The sequence below is a fragment of the Cinclus cinclus genome, chromosome 4 (assembly GCF_963662255.1).
Source record: "Cinclus cinclus chromosome 4, bCinCin1.1, whole genome shotgun sequence".
In the NCBI taxonomy this organism is placed as follows: domain Eukaryota; kingdom Metazoa; phylum Chordata; class Aves; order Passeriformes; family Cinclidae; genus Cinclus; species Cinclus cinclus.
This window is the reverse complement of record NC_085049.1, coordinates 12,500,867-12,521,552: the sequence shown is the minus strand read 5'-3', so window position 1 is coordinate 12,521,552 and position 20,686 is coordinate 12,500,867. Positions and strand designations below refer to the sequence as shown.

At 37.4% G+C, this 20,686-nt stretch overlaps 1 protein-coding gene across 3 annotated transcripts in view; it reads left to right on the top strand.

Annotated features, from left to right (window-relative positions):
* CACNA2D1 (calcium voltage-gated channel auxiliary subunit alpha2delta 1) overlaps positions 1-20,686 on the top strand; it is a 352,862-nt gene that overhangs the window by 33,692 nt on the left and 298,484 nt on the right. For all 3 annotated transcript variants that reach the window (XM_062491655.1, XM_062491654.1, XM_062491656.1), the window contains exon 2: positions 16,031-16,112. In XM_062491655.1, the coding sequence (XP_062347639.1) occupies positions 16,031-16,112 (82 nt within the window). The remainder of the gene's footprint in view (positions 1-16,030; positions 16,113-20,686) is intronic.

The following is a 20,686-nucleotide window of genomic DNA, read 5'->3' as shown; positions in this document are numbered from 1 at the left end:
TAATTGGAGCTTGGGAGTGCTTGGGAATCAGGTTTAGCATTTGGTTAAACCAATGAACCAAGTGGTATCTATATGACAGAAGCTGAGAAGTATTGGAAGAGGGCATGAGCCAATGCACGAGGAACTTCATAATTTCGTGCAAAACAGAGCTATAGTCTGGATTATTCAGATCAGTTTATACAAGACAGGTTACCTCAGCACTTCTCCAATTTTTCGGCTTTCTGGCATGGTACCATGAATTGAAAAAAAAAAAAAAAAACAACCAAAAAACAAAACACAAACAACCAAAAATGCTATATAGAAATCAAATCTTACATTTTCTGACTGTATAAAGAGTGGTATTTCCCTAGAAGAGGTATGAGTAGACACAGCTCTGGAAGAGTTAGCTGGGACCACTCCATGAGATCCTCTGGCCTCGAGTGCCTGAAGGTGGCATGGGGATATCAGAGGACTATTTATTTCTGAGTTGTCCCGTGCTAGTGGGAGAGGCAAGCTTGGAAAGGAGTGGGGAGCATCTCGTTTTATCCATAATCAGATAGATTCAGAAAGAAATAATGGCTTGACATTTAAATATAGCCCCATACAAGGCTATTTGTTGGTTTTTATTTTGAAATTTTAAATGGCTTGTTGGTTAGTCAGTTTTTCACAGTGGAATAGTGGGATTTGGCTTTTGGTATTGCCATGTCATGCTTGCTGTGGAAGTTGTTAAACCAAATCAATTTATACCAGAGTAAATGTACTGCAAAATAATGTAACATAAAATAACTTACTGCATCAACTGAGTGCTGATTTGAGTGGATGTGGAGAGGTACAACTGCTCCAAATGGTTTTGCTTGCTGCTTTGCTCTGAATATCAGGGAATTGGAGAGGTTAGAGGTTTGCAGAGCTAAGATATTTCTGCTCCCACTTATTTGTCCAACAGTCTAGTGAATCCATGACCAGGATGGTGATTCTTTTCATGGTTCTGCCATGATTTTCTTTATGATTTGTCAGGTCAGTTGTAATTTGTTTAGCCTTTCAGGAAATACCTATTTGGAGCTTGTAGTGTTGACAAAAGGCCAATAAGCATAACAAAGGGGGTGGTCCCTTTCACTTGTCCAGATGACTGATAACAAATAAAAGGTCAACTTCACATTTCATAGGTCACTTACTTTTTCTTGTTCGAACAAAGTCAATCTGCCCACTTTCCCTCCTCGTGATCACTATCAATGAATGGACTCTGTGAATTATGATGTGACTCCTTGTGCTGACATGCTTTTTGGGTTGGTATTTGAAAAGACATGGCAAAAGTCAACAGTCAAAGGCTTAAATGTGTATTAGCTAAACGTTAAATAATTTTAGGTGGAGTAAGAGACAACTTCAGAGTATCCCATCAAAAGTGGAGATGAGAGAATACTTCAATCTCACTCTAACAGTGAATGGGACAGGTTCCATAGTTTGCTAGTCCAGAACATGCTACTAGATTATTTTATATCTAGCATTGTCAAGGGTATGGTAACTGAGCTGCCAATATCTTGCCTGCAGAGGAAAGCAGATAGCCATCAGATATTTTTACAGAACATTTTCAATATCTCATTTTTGTATACTATAAAAAGGGAGTGTGTATGGAGAGACCTCTTGTATTGTGATATTAAAGTTTGTATACATGGACCTTTATTCTCAGCTAACACTACTTAGGGTGCAGATACCCAAATATGACACCGTCTCTAAGAATTTCATTACTTTTGTGCTGAACTCTGTTCATTTGCCTTTTCATGTTTTGCCTCCACTTATTTTATCAACGTCTGCTATTAATTGTCTCAATAAAGGATTTCTACAGTGTTAAAGAACATTGTAATAGACCTGTATTGTGTGCGCAGTAATGCTTCTCTCGATGTCTGACACTAGGGCTGTTTCTGTATTGGAAATGGTGAGAAGCTAGTGTTTTGTGATGAGTTTTTATCACAAACCATAGTTTATAAATGTCTGATTTTGTTGTAATGTGAAAGGAATTTTTTCAGAGAAACAGGAGAGCTATAAAAGACATAAACAATTAGGAGTTTAACTTGACTAGAAATGTAAACATTTTTCTCCCCAAATGCTCTTCTGTGAAAGTACTCTCCTCTTTCCTTTGAGGACATACAGTAGCCTACATAAATCAAAGTATTAAGCTGATGAAATGTTAAACACAAATTCTAAACTTTCATTAAAGTGGTCTGTTACATTTGTAAGACTGAAAGCTATCTCATCTTTCTTATCTAAAGTATCATCAGTTGTACTGCAGGCAACAGATCTCACATAGCACTGCACTCTATTCTAAATGAAAAGAGGTTATGTTTCGGTGACCTGCTTAGAAAGGGGAATAAATTGATACAATTTTGATTGTGCTACTTTGTTTTGTTCTAAGGGCCTTTTAAACATCAGCTGATCTCTGGATGCTTTCAGGATAGCCTTCTGCAATCATGATTGCTAGTACACAGAAAGGACGTGCTAATTCTGCAAATGGAAGCTGATCAGATGTCTCTGTTTACCCTCTTCTATGGCCACACAGATCGGGTGGTTGTGGATGTGTCAGACTGGCCTGTTCTCAAACTCTCACTTGAATTTGAGAGGGGGATTTTGTTGAGAGAGGCAGATTGACAATTTAGTGTAGAAATAGGTTTTTGTGCAAAACAACCATGAGGATTTAGACTTTTTTGCAAGCTCCTGTACCAGGATACAGCTCAGAAAGCCCAGTTCAGGCACTCGACTTACCCACACAAAGGCGACAGACAGAAACTTCTAAATAGGAAATTCAGAAAACCTCCAGCAAGACTCTAAAGTAGATCACACAGACGTCCCTTCAAAAGCTGTTAATGTAATGGATGTTGGGTACACAGATTCCTTAGACACTGAATAATATCTCAGCCTCGTACTAGGAAAACATTCAGAGATGTCATCTGTGCTCCGTAGCACTAAGCACTGTGTATAGTTACAGTACAGATACAGCCTCTATCTGTAATCATGTAACAGAGAACTAAAGGCGTATCAGTCAAACAAACCACTCTTAGTTCTCCTCTCATTAACATACCTTGTCTGCACACAAAGCACCTGCCTGTTACTGCTGCTTAACTTTCAGACAGTAAAATCATTGAGAGCATTGGTTGCCTTTAGTACCTCCTGAAGCTGGGCTAATACTTAAAGGGCTGCTGTCAGAATCTTTTACAAAATTCAGGTAAATGGGTTAGTGTTTGGCTGCAAACAGTTTTATTTGAGTTACACATGCTGTGAAAGGTGTCCAGGTACTACAAATTCATGAAAAATACTTCTGTGTGAGAGAGTATGTTGAAATAAGCGAATGGTGCACACGTTACCATGCTGTGATTTTTATTTTAACATGCATGTAATGGAAGAGGTAAGAAAGAACTTTGATATAGAAAATGCAAGCCTAACATGTCAGATGCAAAGAAAAGTAAAAAGGAAATTATGAGAAATACACTTATGAAGAAGGTAACTCTACAGATTGTGACACTGTAAATGAGTGTCTAGCAAAGATATGGATAACTCTGCTGTTTTAGAGCTATGTTCATGGTGAACATAGTTGTACAAAAGTTTTTGCCTTCCCTCCCATCTGGAGAATGTTACATATTCAGAGCTCTCGGGGCATTTGTTGTATCCTTGGAATCTTGTATGTTGTCACAACAAAACTACTACAGTCCTGACAACGAAGAGAAATATAGAAACTGAACCTAGCTTAAAAGATTCCTTTATCTTCCTCTAATGATATATTTTGCACTAAGCAATTTGGAAACTGCCTAGGGTAGCATTTTATAAATAAATTAAAAAAAAAAAGTTGAAATGCACTTATTCACAGAGGTCTGTCTAAATTAAGCAATTTGATATTTTATTTTGTGCTTTTGTAATATAAGAGCTGTCCCTTAATTCCCACTTTCTGTCCTTGGCATCTATTATTCTCTTCTACTTACTGACACCCAGCCAGGCCTAAATAAATGCAGCATGACCCTGCCGAGTTGACATTTTCCCTGCTTGTCAAGCTATTTCTTATTTTCTGTTGCCCGAATACATACTGTCTGTGTCTTTTAAATATTCATAGCTACTTCTGATAACTCAGGTTGGAATCAAGGCATCTCTTTACTTGTCACAGTGCAGATTACAGCATGGGAGAGGCAGCCTGTGGTGGAGGCTTGTGTTCTTTGCATGATCAGATTTGATTTACTGTTGCTGTTTCTATTTGTAAACCCTTATATCCCTTCCTTCCTTCCTTCCTTCCTTCCTTCCTTCCTTCCTTCCTTCCTTCCTTCCTTCCTTCCTTCCTTCCTTCCTTCCTTCCTTCCTTCCTTCCTTCCTTCCTTCCTTCCTTCCTTCCTTCCTTCCTTCCTTCCTTCCTTCCTTCCATAAATTCAGTACTTTCCTAGATCAGTATCAGTGACTCTCTAATTGATTACTGAATTGTTGGTAATGCACTTCCTTCAGAACAGTTAATACCTCTCTTCTGGATTAACATTTCTCTTACTCAAATCTGTTTATGACTCTGAAACTTAAAACCCCATTGCTTTTTACTGGGAATTGGAAGGGGAGAACAAGGTGCTGGAAAAGAAAAATGAAAGCACTTTCCTGACATGTTTGTTTTGCAAAACACAAAAGGGCATTACTTTAGCAGTTGACTTTTTTCCTTTGCTCTGTGTAATGACTGCTAGAGATACTGATTTAATCAACCAACCATGCAAGTGCAATCATTGTAAACCAGATCTTTGTGAAGCAAACAAATGTTTCACAGAAAATTGCCAAGGGATACCAGCTACTCTGCTCTGGTTTTACTCAAATAGATTGTCTTTTAAGCAGCTGCCTCATGAAAAGCCTTTGTTATGTATGGACCTTTAATCAAAATGTCACTAAATCCTGCGTTCTGGGATGCTTCATTTGAAACACATCCAATGCTCTTATTTATTAGATTGTCCAGTGTCAAATCCAGCCACCATTATCCCTAGTAAGCAAAGATGGATGAGGGAGTGACAAAAAGCTTGTGTCACAGCTGAGATCAGTTGTGTGTGTGTGTGATATCTTGATCTGTTTGTACAACCCTCTTGGGGACCATCGGGCAATTAAGTTCACCCATTTCAAACACGGCCTTTTCTGTACACTCTGATTTGATAGGAGAATGGGCAATTCCCAGTAATGACTACTACATCAATTATATTGCATTGTATTGATGCTTAATTAGAGAATGTGTTGAAACTGGGGAAGGGGACAACTGGAAGAGGGGAGGGCTGGCTCCCAAGTAAATGTCAGAGATCTTTCCTTAATAGCCTGTCTTTTTAATGTGCATTGAATGCACTGACAAGCACTGTGGCCTCCTGACCTTCAAGCATTTACCCCAGCCTGAGAAAGGAGAGCGAAGCCGCTTTGAGAAGGAATTGTTTTAGAGCTGAATTACATTTAGTGTCATTCTTGTTCAGCTTTACTGTGAAGTGACCCTTACAGCCCTTTAGCCCCATGTGCACAGTTGGAAACCATTTCTGTGCCTGAGCTTTCTGAATCAAACGCTCGCAGTCTCTTCAAACAGGCTTTCAAAAGTGAGACCCAAACATCATGAACGTGAACTCTTATTTTTCTAAGGTTTATGTAAGTAATCTGTGAGCTATTTAAAGAAGCTCTTTAAAAGAAAAAGAATGAACCCAAGGCTTTTGTATCGGTCAAATAATGACATTAAACACTATCCTTCAATCTCCAGTTTCTTCAGATTTAAGAAAAGTACTATAAATCACAAATGGAGGATTACAACAGAAATATAAGATCTGCACATTTTTTTGTGACTGAACTGGCCTGCAACACCTGACAGCAGCCATTTCTAACGGTTAATTTTCTAAAGCGGAAGATTGCAATAAGGTTTTGGTTTCTGCTGGTTCTTTACAGGGCTATTGCATTGAAATTTTCTGGTAGTTTACAGTATGTTAGCACTTCTGATACACAGCTGCTCTGTCTAACACCCTGGAGAAACAGCCATGGCTTAAATTCATCTAAGGTTCTTTACCAGCCTGTGCAGGCATTGTACCAGATCCTGTGATCAGGAGTCCTGACCTTCTGTTTTCAAGACAGCAAAATGAATGCAGTGTGTGTGGGGGGAACACTCTGACAACCTCTGGAACAGGAGGAAAAGAATGCACTGCTTATTTCTCATATACTATTATCCTTTTCACACAGCTATTAATATGCATCTGCATTCCAGGAACAACGATATGCCAGCTGTGCCTTTAGCAAAAACTCTGTGTAATTCACTGTGACTTTGTGAAATGGAAGGAATTTAAAGACAGTGTGGCTATGCTAATTTTGATGTTAATTTCTGTAGGAATTTAATATTCTGTGCCATTCTTTTGCCTGTGCAATAATCTCTGCTTCGTGTCTTCTGCCATTATGTTTTATTTTTTGTTTTAAATGGCAGCACTGAATGCAGATTGTGCATATCTTTTAGAATATGGAGTCAGTTCAGGTCCTTTCAAAAAAAAAAACGCGATTACTACACACAACACAGCAGTGACACATTAGGGTGTTGACATTGCACATTGGAGTCAGGCTTTGAAAGGAAGAATATATTTGCAAAGGAAACAGCTGATTAACTTGGATGTGCAACTTTCACATAATATGCTTTGGAGTACATTATCAAACAAACAAAAAAAGTATTTAGTAATTTAAAATAATATACTAAATTAGAAGAAGATTATCTTCACATTGATGGTGTATATTTGGAGTTAGGTGTTTTTTTTCCTTAGACTAAAAAATAGGTTTATCAGAGGGTGATATTCTGATACCTGATGTAATAGATGTTTTATTTATGAAGCCTTGACATTATTAAACAAGAGGGATCAACACTAGAGAAAAATGCATTTGAAAGGAGGTTATAAAATTTGCAGCTTGGTAGCAAACAACTCATAGTTGTGCAAAAAACCCCTACACTTTTTTATCAACCTTTATTCCTTTTTTTAGTGCTTAAATGATCATAGAATATCCTCAGTATGGATTTCATATTAAATAACTGTTATAAAGACAGTATCTTTCGAATAATTTTAACAATTTCATACAAAATTGCAAGGAAGTTTCACCATATATAATTACAGCCCATCTTTCAAAGCACATAAACATGTGCTTGTCTTTAAGCATTTCTCAATTTTCACTTTTAGCTTTTACATTTAGGCAAGTGGCAAACTCAGGAAAGATAGACTTGCAGTCCAGGACCTGAGTGCAGCCTCCCAGTTCTTGTGTGCTTCAATTCTGTCATTAGTCTGACTTGCATAAGGGAAATTACTCGCCTGCTCCTGTACCTTGCTTTACCAAAGCACAGATACTTCAGGGTTTTGCTGGTGACAGAGTCAATCCTGTGTGCTGGATTTCTGCTGCTACAGCCAAAACCTACATCAAACAATCAGATAAAAATAGAGGAATGAGTAACTTGGCTCCCTAATGATGCTGTCATCACCTTAGTTGCACTTGCCTAATATATTCTATGAGAGGCAAGGTACTTTAATACTATTTTTCCCACTAAAATCCCCCTCCCCCATCCCCCCCCCAAAAAAAAAAACAACAAGAAAACAACAAACCAACGTGATTTTTTATAAGGGTGCTGATTCATACCTCAATTCCCTGAAAGTCTGTGAGAAACACTGGTTGAAGACTGCATCTGTGTTTTGCATGAAGGGAAGCTTTGCTGTTCAGTTCCAATGAGATGAACACGGGGTTATCTCTCAAAGCTTATCTTGGCACTCCTGTATTTATAATTTAAACCAAAACAGCAGATCAAACTAACTGCATGCTTTAGGGAGATAAACGTATGCATCTTATTGTGGTGGCCTGTACAATTTATTCAGTATGAGGAACAGACAAGTCCAGTCCATATGTGCAGCTTCTCCATTATATATGCATGAAAACAAGATACTGACGTGGTTAGGGCATAAATTGGGTGGCTTAGATGAAATACTCACTCAATTGAATTGGTGCACGTACATGATTAGGAATATATTCCTGGTTTGTATGAATCTCAGTTTTTTCCTTTAATCTTTTCTTTACTGATATCCAATGTATCGTATTTTAATATCCTTTTTTTTTCCTGGTGTTAAAATGTAATGCCTATTAGTGTGGGGGGGGAAGAAGTAATTTCAATATAAATTATTGTTAAAAGTGAGAGTGTGATATGTTAAACACAACTGATAAAGTGTTTGCATGAAATGTCTTAGCAAAATTGTGCTGCTAAGCATTTTTCTAAAATTCCATTAAAATTGAGATTTATTTTTCAATCATTTTTAAGACATGGTTTTTTATTATCCAAAGGCATTATGCTATTAACAGATTTGCCATATAATACAGAACCATCAAAAATAGCAGCGTTTACATCCTAATTTGCATAAGGAACAGCTTCTAATCCAGGTTCCATTGTTGAAGTACTGGAATAACTGCAGTGACGTATGTGAAATTCAATTTCAGTCTCCTTCTTACCCCACTGCATGTATCATTATAGTGGAATACCTGTGTTTTTACTGGGGAAATTTAACTGAGACCAGATTGCATTAAAGAGTGCCCACTTGCTTTGGATGCTCTTTAAATACTAGTTATCAAAGGTGAAGCAAAGAGATGATGAGAGGCATATTACCTGTTCTTCTGGGGGATCACTGGTGGGTGCACATACGTCCAGGTCTCTCCAGCACTACCTGCTCCTCTGTGAGATCTATATCTTTGGCCATATGTTAGACCATTGCAAATTAAAACTAAATGATTGCTTTTGATCTGGTACAGATTAGAAACAAATTAGGGAGTCTTCAAATTGAATTTCTATTTCTCAGTCACACAAATGGTTACTAGGTTTGGAAAATTTGATTGTTTTTTCAGTAATAAGTAGTAAATGGTACTACATGTATGTCTTATTGTAAAAGCTTTTAATGAAACATATCTGACTCTACTGACAGTCATTTGAGCTGAAAATTTGTTATGCCTTCTCTGTTGAACTGTTTTAGCTGTGTAATCTTTGATAATTAAAACATAATCATTTTTAAGGAGTCCTTTTTACAGCTTATAGCAATTTTGCAGATGACTGTGTCAGGCTTGCATTAAAGATTGAGTTTAAATTATTAAATTATATTTTGTGCAACTGTAATTTCCATGAGAGGATATTTTTCATGTTATTTGCTAGGAAATTTTAAACTGAAAAAGAGCACTTTTGGCAAAGTAAAGGGAAACATTTGTGAAGAAGAAACTATAATTATGAATATGTGTAATTAAACACCTCGTAGGCACTTGGCTCATACTCAACAAGGTTATAAAATAATAGGGACCATGCTCCTGAAAGTGGACACCATATTGAAGGAATTACTTAATCACAGCTTCTTAACATCCGGACGCTTTGAAGAATCTGCTGCACACTTGTTAAAATGTAAAGTGAAGTTACAGATGAAGAGTTGAAATATGAGGAGAGGTCATTTCAGTGAGAATGAGCAGCAGTCAATGGGTCCAGCCTCTGGGTCAGATGGGGCTCTTCCCAGATCTGTGAAACCTTCTGATGGAGGTATTTAGGCAAGGTTTGGTTGGAAAGTTAGGACAAAACAGCCATTCATTCTGTGCTCCAAAAGAGATGTTGGGTGAAGGAGACAGTTTGGCCTGGGAGTCCTGGGTGTGAATGGAGAAAGGTTTCTGCCTCTCTGGGCAATGGGGCAAAGGCTAAGCAGCTCATGGTGCCATTCAAATCTGGCCATTTCCATCTTGGAGCCTGCCCCTGGGACTCAGTATTCTTCTCAAAACACTGTTTTATCAGAAAAAAAGGTACTTAGAAAAAGGTATGCAAAGTATCTGCCTTTCCTGTGCCAAGAACAGTTGACTTGCCACTGACCACCTCATGAAAGTTGGTGGAACTTAAACATCCTGAGCTGCAGGCCCAGTCAAAGGGCCATTCCTTCTTCTTCTGTCTGTACCAATGCTGCACCTCAGCATTTCCTGTTCCCAATTTATCTATGGTACAGGGGAGTCCTTGAAAGAAGAGTTGGTAGAGCAGTCATTCATGAATGCTTCTGAGAGCTTGTTTTGTGAAGACTATGATGGAGATGAACTATGTTCATATGGAAAAGGAGTGTTTGGGGAAAAAATGGAAAAAATGTATACTTTCTATGACTGCATGGTCACGTAAATTAAAAGCTTGAAGCTCCCAAGTCTGAACATTAGGATGTCTGCTACTAAGAATCAAATATATCCTGAAGAGATTTCCACCTGCATTGACATTTTCTGTCTACAGAATGTCAGATATGACAGAGGAATGGTGTCTTGCTTCCCAAATATTTCCATTTGAGAAGTGTGAAAAGAGTATTCCAAGCAAGGATTTTGCACTTTGAAAATGGGAAAGAACAAAGGGGGCCATCTGGCCTTGACCACTGGGGCTGTTTTTATCACTGGAAGGTCCTTGCATATTACATGGCCAGCAGCTTATCACATTTGGGAAGATAAGACAGTCAAAGAGGGCAGAGAAACAAAGTATTAATTTTTCTTCCATCCAAGAAAGAAAATATTTTTGCCTGTGGAGCAGAAGGTGCAGAAGATTTTGTGCATCCATTTTTATGTACAGAGATCACATAGTTTCTATATTTTCCTCAGTCAGTACAGCCAAATGTCATGAATAAATCTTGGTTTTCCTTTTACTACACAAACATTCTTCCAAACATTTATACAAAATTGTGTGATATATTTAAGCAGATAGTTAACACCTGCTATATATTCCTGTATGAATATTGTATTGGAATAAAAGGGGTGTCTTCAACACTTGCAGAACACATCTCTTTTCACTTAAATTTCTGGATCCTTACCTTTATTTCAAACTGTTATTTACTGCGTATTGTATACTTTATAGTTCTAAGTACCTTCAAATAGCACATTAGTAAATTTTCAAACAACAGGAGTATTGGAGGACTGTATGTCACCATGAGGTGCTCATCACCATAGAAGTCATAGAATGAGGTGAGCCTGTCTGTGGATGATCAGATTGGATCCCCTCTGTGGAACCTAACTGGACTGTTGCAAACACTGTTGTAAGATGTGGAAAAGTCACAAAACCATAGATGGACTATTTTTCCTTCATGTGTTTTTATGTCACATCTAAATTACATAACCCTCTTTTATTAATTTTCTGGCTATGGAGGCAGTGGGCATTTGAAAGGTTGATTGGATAACAGTGGGTTTTAGTGATCTTTGCATCAGTTTCTTCATATCCAATCCTTTTCATTCTGTTTTAGAAGCGGTGGAATTTTGGTATATTGTGAAAATTTCTTCAGAATTTCACAAAACTTTCCTTTATTTCTCCTTCAAAAGTCTGTTTGTCAATAAACTTGTCCATTTGTCCCTGTACCTAAAAGATGAGTGCTGTCAGCTTAAGTGATGAAAAAAGAAACATAGTGGTATTTAAAATCACTAGTTGTGAAGTGAGGGGTGTAAATGCAGCAACATGAGTAATTTCTGGGTAGAAGGTTAGTAATTCCACTGTAGCTTTCATTCATATGCCTTCTATAAATTGCTATAACAATTTCTATTTGCCCTTTGGTGTTGCCTAAGAGTGACAAAGAATGGTTGTGAAGCTTGCTGCTATGATAATTTTCTAGCCTTTTCCCCTCCGTCATTAACAGCAAATCTAAAACACATCTAAATCTGAAAGTGAATGTTTTTTCTTAGCAAGAAAATAAAGTGGGGTTAGCCTGAATAAATATAGCAAGGCTTTGTCTCTCAGTTTCCGAAACTAATCTCATTTATCTTCATTTTCTGAGCACCACTTTTCAATTGAATCAGGAACAGTGTGTTATGTTTTTGTTTTTTTCCTTTTTGGTTATCAGAAAAATATTGACCTATTTTGATAACACTTCTTCCTCTCACTACTGACAGCTTTCATTACTTCAATTGTTGCTATTTTTATATACAAGGACTATAAAGAAACTTGAGCTGGGTGTAATCTTAACTGCAGAGAACTGGATGTGGATCACCAACATAGCAAATGACTTTGATTGTCAGAGCTAAGGTTTATCCTTGCCTCTTTAGATTATAATACATTATCCAAGCAGAAATCAGCTAATGGACTTTAAATTAGTGTGAGTGGTCTACAAAGATATGGCATATCATTACATGAATCTCCTTTCCTTGAAGTCAGCAGAAAAATAACACATCTGTTTCCGCATGGAAAAAAAAAAAGGTTATATCCAGGTTAGTCTTCATCAAACTGTCTTGGTTCTTTTACCCTTGTAATTGAGTAGTGCTCTGTTCTGCAAGTACAGGTTTAATATAAAAATAGGTTTAATGAAATTAAAATAAAGATTTTTTAGTCTAGCACCTGCTATATCTAGTTCTGCCTGAAGTTGGCTAGGGGTGTACCTGTTAAAATCCTTTGACTTTAGCAAATATAACAGTCCTGCTTAAAAAAAAATAAATACAATAAGAAAGGGAAGAAAATAAAATCTCCCTGTGCTATCAAAACAGCTGTTTCACTAGGTTGGCTAATCATATAATGTAGATGGATGGCACTTAGTGTTTTGACTATTTAATCATCAATCTGATCAGAGGCCAGGTGACAGGAGCAGGTTTGCACCTTCTAATCCCCCAGTTAATGACCTGTGTCTGTCCATCTTTAATCGGACAGCTCCCTCCATCATTCAGATCACTTGGAAGTTGTTGTGGGAAGGCATGTGCACACCCCTTTGTCTTGTCACTGCCTCATACAGGGACAACCTGTGTGTGGGAGAAGGGGGTTACAGTCAATTGTCCTGCAGAACATAGTCACCTTTCAATAGGACATCCATTGCAATGTTTGTGCCAAACTAATAATGATAGGAACAAACCAGCTTAGTACAGGCTTTTTGTTGGTGCCCTTTGCAGAAAAAAAATGACTGCTGACTCTCTAAGTCATGGGGACTCCCATTTGCTGTGACAGCTTTCCAATTGTTAAATAAACTCTGACCATGAGCAGCTGTCAGACAAATATTGCACTACAGGCTTCAGTTAAAAGGAGCACCAGACAAGCATTTCAGTGCCTAAAGGCCCTTTTAAATTTGTTTTGTTTTGTTTTGTAAAGACATGTTTAAAAAAGAAAACAAAACATAATGAGATCATTCATTGGGGAAAAAAAAACCCAACAACTTTTATTTTATATACTCTATGCAATTTTCTTCTGAAAATTATAGAATGCGAGTATCCTTGAGAAGAAAAAAAAAAAAAAGTGAGTATTTCTGGTCTGTGACCATTTCTGAGAAAAGGCTTATGTGGAGCATGACATATCTTAAATGTACACTTTTGTCTAGTAGAGAGGTAGGAAATTGAGATGAAGAAATCCTGACTTTAGACTTCATAAGTACTACTAATCATATTCGCATTCTTGTGGGAAAGTAAGAGGAATTATACTGAGCTTCCTCAGAGCCATATAATGTCATTTTATCATTTATACTTTTGACAGTAATCTAGCTCAACTCTTCTGATGTTATTGCTTTTTGCTGTCTGAACAACTTGAGCTGGTTGAAGATGTCCTTGCTCATTGCAGGGGAGATCGGACTGGATGACCTTTAAAGGTCCCTTCCAACCCAAACTATTTCATGACTCCTTAATTCTGTGATGATTTTGCACCCTGATGTACAGGAAAGGAAAAAAAAAAAAAAAAAAACCAAAAAGGGACAGTTTTTACTACAGAAGGTCTAACAGGCTAACTCCAATATACAAGAAAATTGTCTGAAGGTAAATATATAGTGAGTATGTTGGAAGAAGCCTTATTATTTGTGTTATAATTACAGCTGGGGAGGGAGATTGCCATTAAATTAGGAAGAAGGTGTACTTCCTCCTATTGCAGTTTACAGACTGATACTATCTACCCTTACCTGGCTAAAAGTCAAGCTGGAGAACTTGGATTAGGAATCAAAGTTGTGCAGAGCTACACTAGAAGAAGTGAAGAAGATAGGATCAGCTCACCTGGCTGAGGAGAGAGTCAGTGAGCTCTGGACATGCCTTTTCCCATTGACATTGAAGCAGAAGCCTAGCTCAAACACAAATTAAAACCAAACCAAACCCAAAATAAAACAAAAACTAGTCGTGGCCACTAATTTCCAAAGGCAAGGTGTGGGCTAACAGTGTGGAGGCAGGAGTTCTAGATGATACATAAGTATTTATTGAAAAATTATTATTTTTTCATGTTAAAGAGAAAAAAATGATTAATATTTCATTTATAAATAATAGTAATTACTGGTTTTAAGTGTAACTTCTTCCAAAATTTCAAATTTAAGTAAATAATGAGCTAACTAAATAACTAACGAGTTAACTAATATATATTTTCACCTCTCCAGTTTTGTTTAAAGACAGAGAAGACTATATCCAGTAAAAATTGAAAGCAGTAGGAAATGGGAAAAGTCTATTTAAAAATCAATCCTCCCTGATTTTTTCTATCGACTCCTGTTAGAAATAACACCCACAATTTTTATAACTGAAATGGATCATAAAAAAAAAAATCTCAGGGTGTTCTATTATTTATTTTATGCTTCTGAAAACACTTATGGGTAATGGGTTTCACTTTTTCACCTTTCATATACCTCATTCTTTCTCACAGAAAAACGGAAACCATACAAAAATGGAAAATGATAGCATTTTCTTGTTTGTGCTCGTACTTGTGCTTTTGAGTCGCTACTCTTCGCAGAGATACAAATGATGGTCTTAAAGTCATGGTAAACATAATGCATCATGACTTTAAACAAACTGATTTTGGTACAGAGTTAAGTGTTTATATAATATAGGGCTTTGTGGAGACTTGAACCAGGACATTAATTTATTATAATTCAGTTTTTGGAAAGCAAAGTATAGAAAAGAAGGTTTGAGAGCACTACACCAACAATGGAATCAATTGCTATAGTCAAGGCAAATGTGATTTACATGTGTGAAGGAAGAATGTGGAAGAATCCTTTAATAAAAATAGTCAATTTGCAACCACAATAGAGATGTTATTCTTTGAAGATACTGGTTGTGGATTAATAGAAAATTTATTGAATAAAGCCATGGAAAGAAGGAGTAAAATCAGTAATGATTTGCTCCTTCTTTCCATGGCTTTAATGAACAAATTTTCCATAAACCAGATGGAAATCTTCTTTCTTAGTCTTCCAAATTTTCCATTTTGAAGCAAAAATGGAATCTCCCCTTTTCTTGTCTTTATTAATGGATTAATCTAAATTTTATCCCTGGGGTATGAGATTAAGGCTGGAAAATGGCTAAGATAAATATGTTTATCTGTACTAGGTTTCAGAGCAGAAAGCTGGCATAATGGCAGGGATAATGTGAGAGATCAGATGGACATGAAACTTTTTCTCTAGGCAAGCAAGACAACCTTCTTCTGAACATAGATCTTAACTGGAATAAACTTTTACCATGGCTCATTTCCTGCTACAGTATGTGACGTGGCACAGGAACTGTTGGATGCAATGCTTTTCCAGAGTCAGGTTTACTGGGCACAGGGAGCAGAGCAGGCACAGCAGCAAACCATTTGTTCCCTGGTGACAGCAGCCAGGAGCAAACGTGCCTTTCCAAAAGACCTCGTGGCCACAGCTGCCTGTCCTGATGTTGCTTCCTTGAAGAGAGGTTACAGGCCAGAAAATCTAATGTGGTTTGTAAACCTGCTTCCAGCTGCTGTTTTTCTCTGCCTGCACTATCTGTTGGGAGAAGGACCTTGGGGCACTCGGGAGAGGCATTTCTGGGGGTGAGCTGCAGAGCAGGCAGGTTGTCCTGGCAGACAGTGTGCCAGCTCTATTGTGGGGATCTTTGCTGCAGCTTGGCTACAGAGATACAATGGCACTCTTGGGTTTTCATGGCATAGCATGGTGGCCACCACAGACAGCTGTATGAACAGATTCAGGTTAACAAGGCTGGGTAGAAGAAAAACCTCAAAGACAATTCTTTTATGTTTTGTATTCAACTTTATCACTTTTTTTTCCCTTTTCTGTGCTATATATGCTTGTATGCTTTCCCACTTGTCAGCGATCTGATAGGATGCCTCTGTTTTCTTTTTTGTTTTCTGCAGGATAAAAGCATGGGTGGATAAGATGCAAGAAGATCTCGTGACACTCGCAAGAACCGCAAGTGGAGTGGACCGGCTTGCTGAAGTAAGAAGGGGTGTCCTAGACTGCTGTAACTTGAAAGTGAAGTGAAGGGCTTGCATCTTCTAGGCTTTACAATCATTTCATCCCAACATACAAAAATGATTCTTGAGGATTAAGCTCTGCAGTGCTTACTGAGAGAGAAATGAAGAACAGACATCCATCAATTCACTCTCAGTGTTGCAGCACTTCCTCGTTGATAACATTTAATCAGCTTTGCAGTGTCTGACATAAGGCTTGCCATCGTTGCAACACTTCCACCTGAAGCAAGCACTTTTATGTTCTGTGTTTGTCAAATACGGTATCCAGGAAGCAACCATTCACAGTGGTGGATAATTCTGCTCTATTAATGAAAGAACCTATCTTTCTGACACATATTTCATGAAATCTGGCAGATTTTGGTTAGCAGGATTATAGATGAGAATAAAAACTACTTTTATTCAGCTGTTCAAATTTAACACCGATTTTTAAAAAAATGTTTTAAAGAAGAATTCACAAATTTCTCATTGAGATTTTTTTTGTGTGTTATTATTCTATTCATAGATGGTGACAGCACATGTGTCATTGCAAAAAATGAAGGCAAAATTAAGAACTTGTGAGAATTACACTGCCTGTACAATTTTGTGTGTATCTATCACAATCCAGAATACAACCATGTGATCATACATTTCCCTCTCTCTATCCAAGCAGAAGTGCTATGGCTCTTTCTTTGAACTGATGGATATCTGATTTGAGGTGAGGGAAATTTTGATGATGCATGAGGCAACTCAGTTATTTTTTGCCAGCAAAAGCCCTTGGTCCTGGGGAACTGAATGTGAAATCTTGAGATTTGGTTTTCAGAAAATGATCCCACGAAATGGATAGCAGAGGCTTCAAAGCCATTAAGAAACACACAGAAAAAAATAATGTGTGAAGTTGTCAGATTTAGCATTGTGTATTAATGTATTCCTCTGACCTTAATGACCTTTTGCCCAGACATTCATGTCTTGTGTGTATCCTGTCCCTGAAGGACATTTTGTCTTTACTGACTATAAGAGGAGGTTAGATGATTAGCTCAGATGCCCATTAGCTCAGATGAGATCACCACTGTCTTATAAAAGGAAGGACTGTGTCACTGCATGCACGATGAGCATAAATGAAGAATAAAGAGTTTATTTTAGTTCTGGTCTTTCCTAATATTTGACTGCATCATATTGCAATACAATTTAAGGCAGATGCTTTAGATACACATTTTAATCTTTAAAAACCCTAAACAAACTGAAAACAGAATCTTGAAATCCTAACACAAATCATCAGATTCGTACAAGCATGGGTTTCCAATGCAGAAATGCCTAGCACTTGAGCTTGCTGAGGAAATGTAAGGTTTGGAAGCATGGAACTCTCAATGGAGTTTTTGCAGGTGGATTTCATACATATCTGCTGACAGGAAACTTGAACAAGACTTGCAGATCATTAGTCTCCATATTGTGGTGGGGAGTTTTTGCTATGAGTTCTTCTTTGCTTATCTAATTTAAGTGTGATCTGGTCTATCCTGCATTTGCTGTGTCTCTGTTTTTCCTACCATGCAGCATCTTCTTGCTGATTCACCATTCAATTTTCCATTCTTTTCCTGCTGTGTTGCTTGGCTGTCTTTCACTTCTCCTCAGCCTATACTCTCTTTCTGTCTCATATCCTGCCTTGGCTGCTTGGCCAGTCTGCCTTTCTATTTTACTGTATTTTCTTGTCTCTATTTTAGGATATCTCTCCTCATCTTTTTCCAGATCAGCACCTCTCTTAACTCCCTTGTTTTTCTTATAATTTCCAAAATATTCTGTCCAGGTGTCCATAGTGCATGTTGCAATACTCTCTTCTCTTCCACAGGAATTTCTGTTCCCATTTCTCACATTCTCCCATTCTCCCTCCATCAATAATTCTCAGTCCCAGACCTGTAATTTTCTCCTGTATGATTTTTCTATTTCACCTTCCCTTCCAGTCTCATTTTCTCCTTACTCTTTGCTTGCCATTTTCCAGTCTATTATCTCCTGTTTCCATATCTCAGTCTCTTGCCCTTTGTCCTTCATTCAGTTTCCCCCTCCTCCTTTTCCCACTGTGGAGGCCTGAGAGCCCACAGCAAGTCTGATCTTTACCTGCAGAGAAGGTGGGACATTCTCTAGGAGTGATGTTCTCTGAGCTGGAATATGCCTGTGTTCCTGTAATTTAGCTGATGAAATCTCTGCAGTGATCTGCAGGTCCTTTTGAGCCTATTTTTTTTTTTAATAAAGACTAAAATATATCTTTAAATACACAGCATTGAAGTTTTAGTCTACAATGAATAAGCAATAGGAAAATAAGTTACATAGGATTTCTAACTTGAGCAAAACAATGAGTTAATTCTTCAACCATTTTGCTATGCCTTCCTGTGCAAAGACCACATAGTAAAATAGATAATGAAAAGCCAAGAGATTGATGTTGTCATTGTTTTTTTTTTCCCTGAGGAAAATGTTAATTTGTGCAGTTAATATTTTGAACATTTACAATCTGCTAAACACTCTTATTATGAAAACTGCTGGCCAAGCCTAATAAACTGTAGTGCTACCAGCTTTGCCACAGTGACATTCATGTGGATAAAAACAAAAACCATGCATGTTGAATATTACAGGTAAGTTTCTTTTGAATAGCCAGAAATTATAAGAGACCTCAATCAAATGATGTTATCTCAGAGGATATTCATGAGATGGTTGATATGTGCATGTAATCCTAGGATTAAAAGCATGAAAGGGGTATGTTTCCATGTAAAATATATCAAAGCCATGTGTTTGACCTAAGTGTCATGATGTCTTTCTCTAGACATGAGATTTTAATTAGTTTTCTTGGCTGCAAGGGAAAACACAAAGCCCTGCAAGGTGTAAGCCATGCATTCTCTTCTTGTTTACAGGATATTGTCACTTTCCCATTTCCGAATGACATTTTTTTTTTCCTGCTCACTGCCTATTAACATTTAGTTAGATCTCTTCTGAAATGAACCACAGTCTTGGAAAAATGGACACCACAAGACATGAAAAACAACATGCCTGCATGCTTGTCACTTTTATTCACAGAACTTGCCTTCAGTTGCTTAAGCTTTAAAAATTCTTACAGTCAGATTGAATTTTCAGCTTTTTTTTCTGATTTATTTCTTCTTCCAAATCTAGAGTTGTTTGGACTAAACCTGCAATCTTCATGTAAACTTGAAAAAATAAATAATTTGTTTGGGTATTCTGCCCCTTTTCTCTCTAAAAGCAGAATGAACAATATAAAAAGAAGGAGCTGATTTCTCCTATTATAAAATAGTAAACATGAGTTTCTGTCAACAGCTGTAATAATCATATTGGTAGGAGAAATGTCTTCCCTTGTGCTAGGGAAAATTAATATTAATTTGGCTAAGTGTGATGTTAAGGCTCTTAGCAAGAACATGTTACAAATTATAGCCATTTCAAAGCCTGGTCAGCCTTTCCCTGCACTCAGGGGAAGAATTCCCACTGATTCAGCTGAAGTTACAATCTGTGTCTGCTTTGTGCAATTAAGTCTTCTATGAAGATCTCTAAAGTGACCAGGATAGCTCTCAAAGTATCACAATTGATATATTTTCACCTAGAGTGAACTAATTCTCTGTAAGGCAGGGTTTTTTCAATTAGCTGCTGTGCTAATGGTGCTCCCATGATTTGCTGAAGGTATCTCAGGGTTCATCAGTGCTGTTTGTGCTTGGATGTGCCTTGGATGTCTGGGGGTCTTTGTGCTGCAGGGAATTATTCTATGGTCCCTTCTGGAGAACTATAAAATATCTTTTTATGACCATGAGGGAGAGGGATAGGAGTACTGACTTAATTCTCAATTTTGATTTTAGACTGGGAGAAGATATGCAAAATTCAGAGTTTAATATGTACTTACAAAGGAATAAAAAAATTAAAATGTTGACGACCATTGAAGTCAGGTGAGGTATGTGGTGAGTGGATAGCTGTCCTGTTGAGATCAGTACCTTGGGAGAAGTCTAATTTATTCTGCAGTGTGGACATAGATTACCAGGAAAGCTATTTTCTGTATTTAAGGTGTTCACATTCAAGATGTACTAAATATCATGGAATCATATTTAAGGAGAAGATTCTCCTCAGAAGACAATTCCCTTTTCTTTGTTCATTTACAGTTTTCTTACTGTGATTTGGAATCTCAGTCTTGTCCTAGTGACTAACCACTCTTTCTCTTGCTTTTGCATATATAATATAGCCATTGTAAACCATTGTTAACTCTCACTAATCTCAACTTTTGAAAATATCTGTATAGAGAGGATACACAATAATATATTAAGTAATATTCCACATAGTGTTTAAGAAGATAAAATATTTGGGAGTTAATTAGTTCATTAGTGATTCTGCCTCTGAAAATATGACTATGTTTGTGCTGATGCACATTTCATACACCTTTTATCTTGTTAGCAATGATGACAGCAATGTAATGCCTGTAGTAAGAAAAATTGCAAAAGAGAGCTCGGATGCCATTAAAATTAGGAGTTTTACTTTGAGGCTACTCTTATCCATAGCCTTAACCAGGCAAAGCAGTGCAACTGG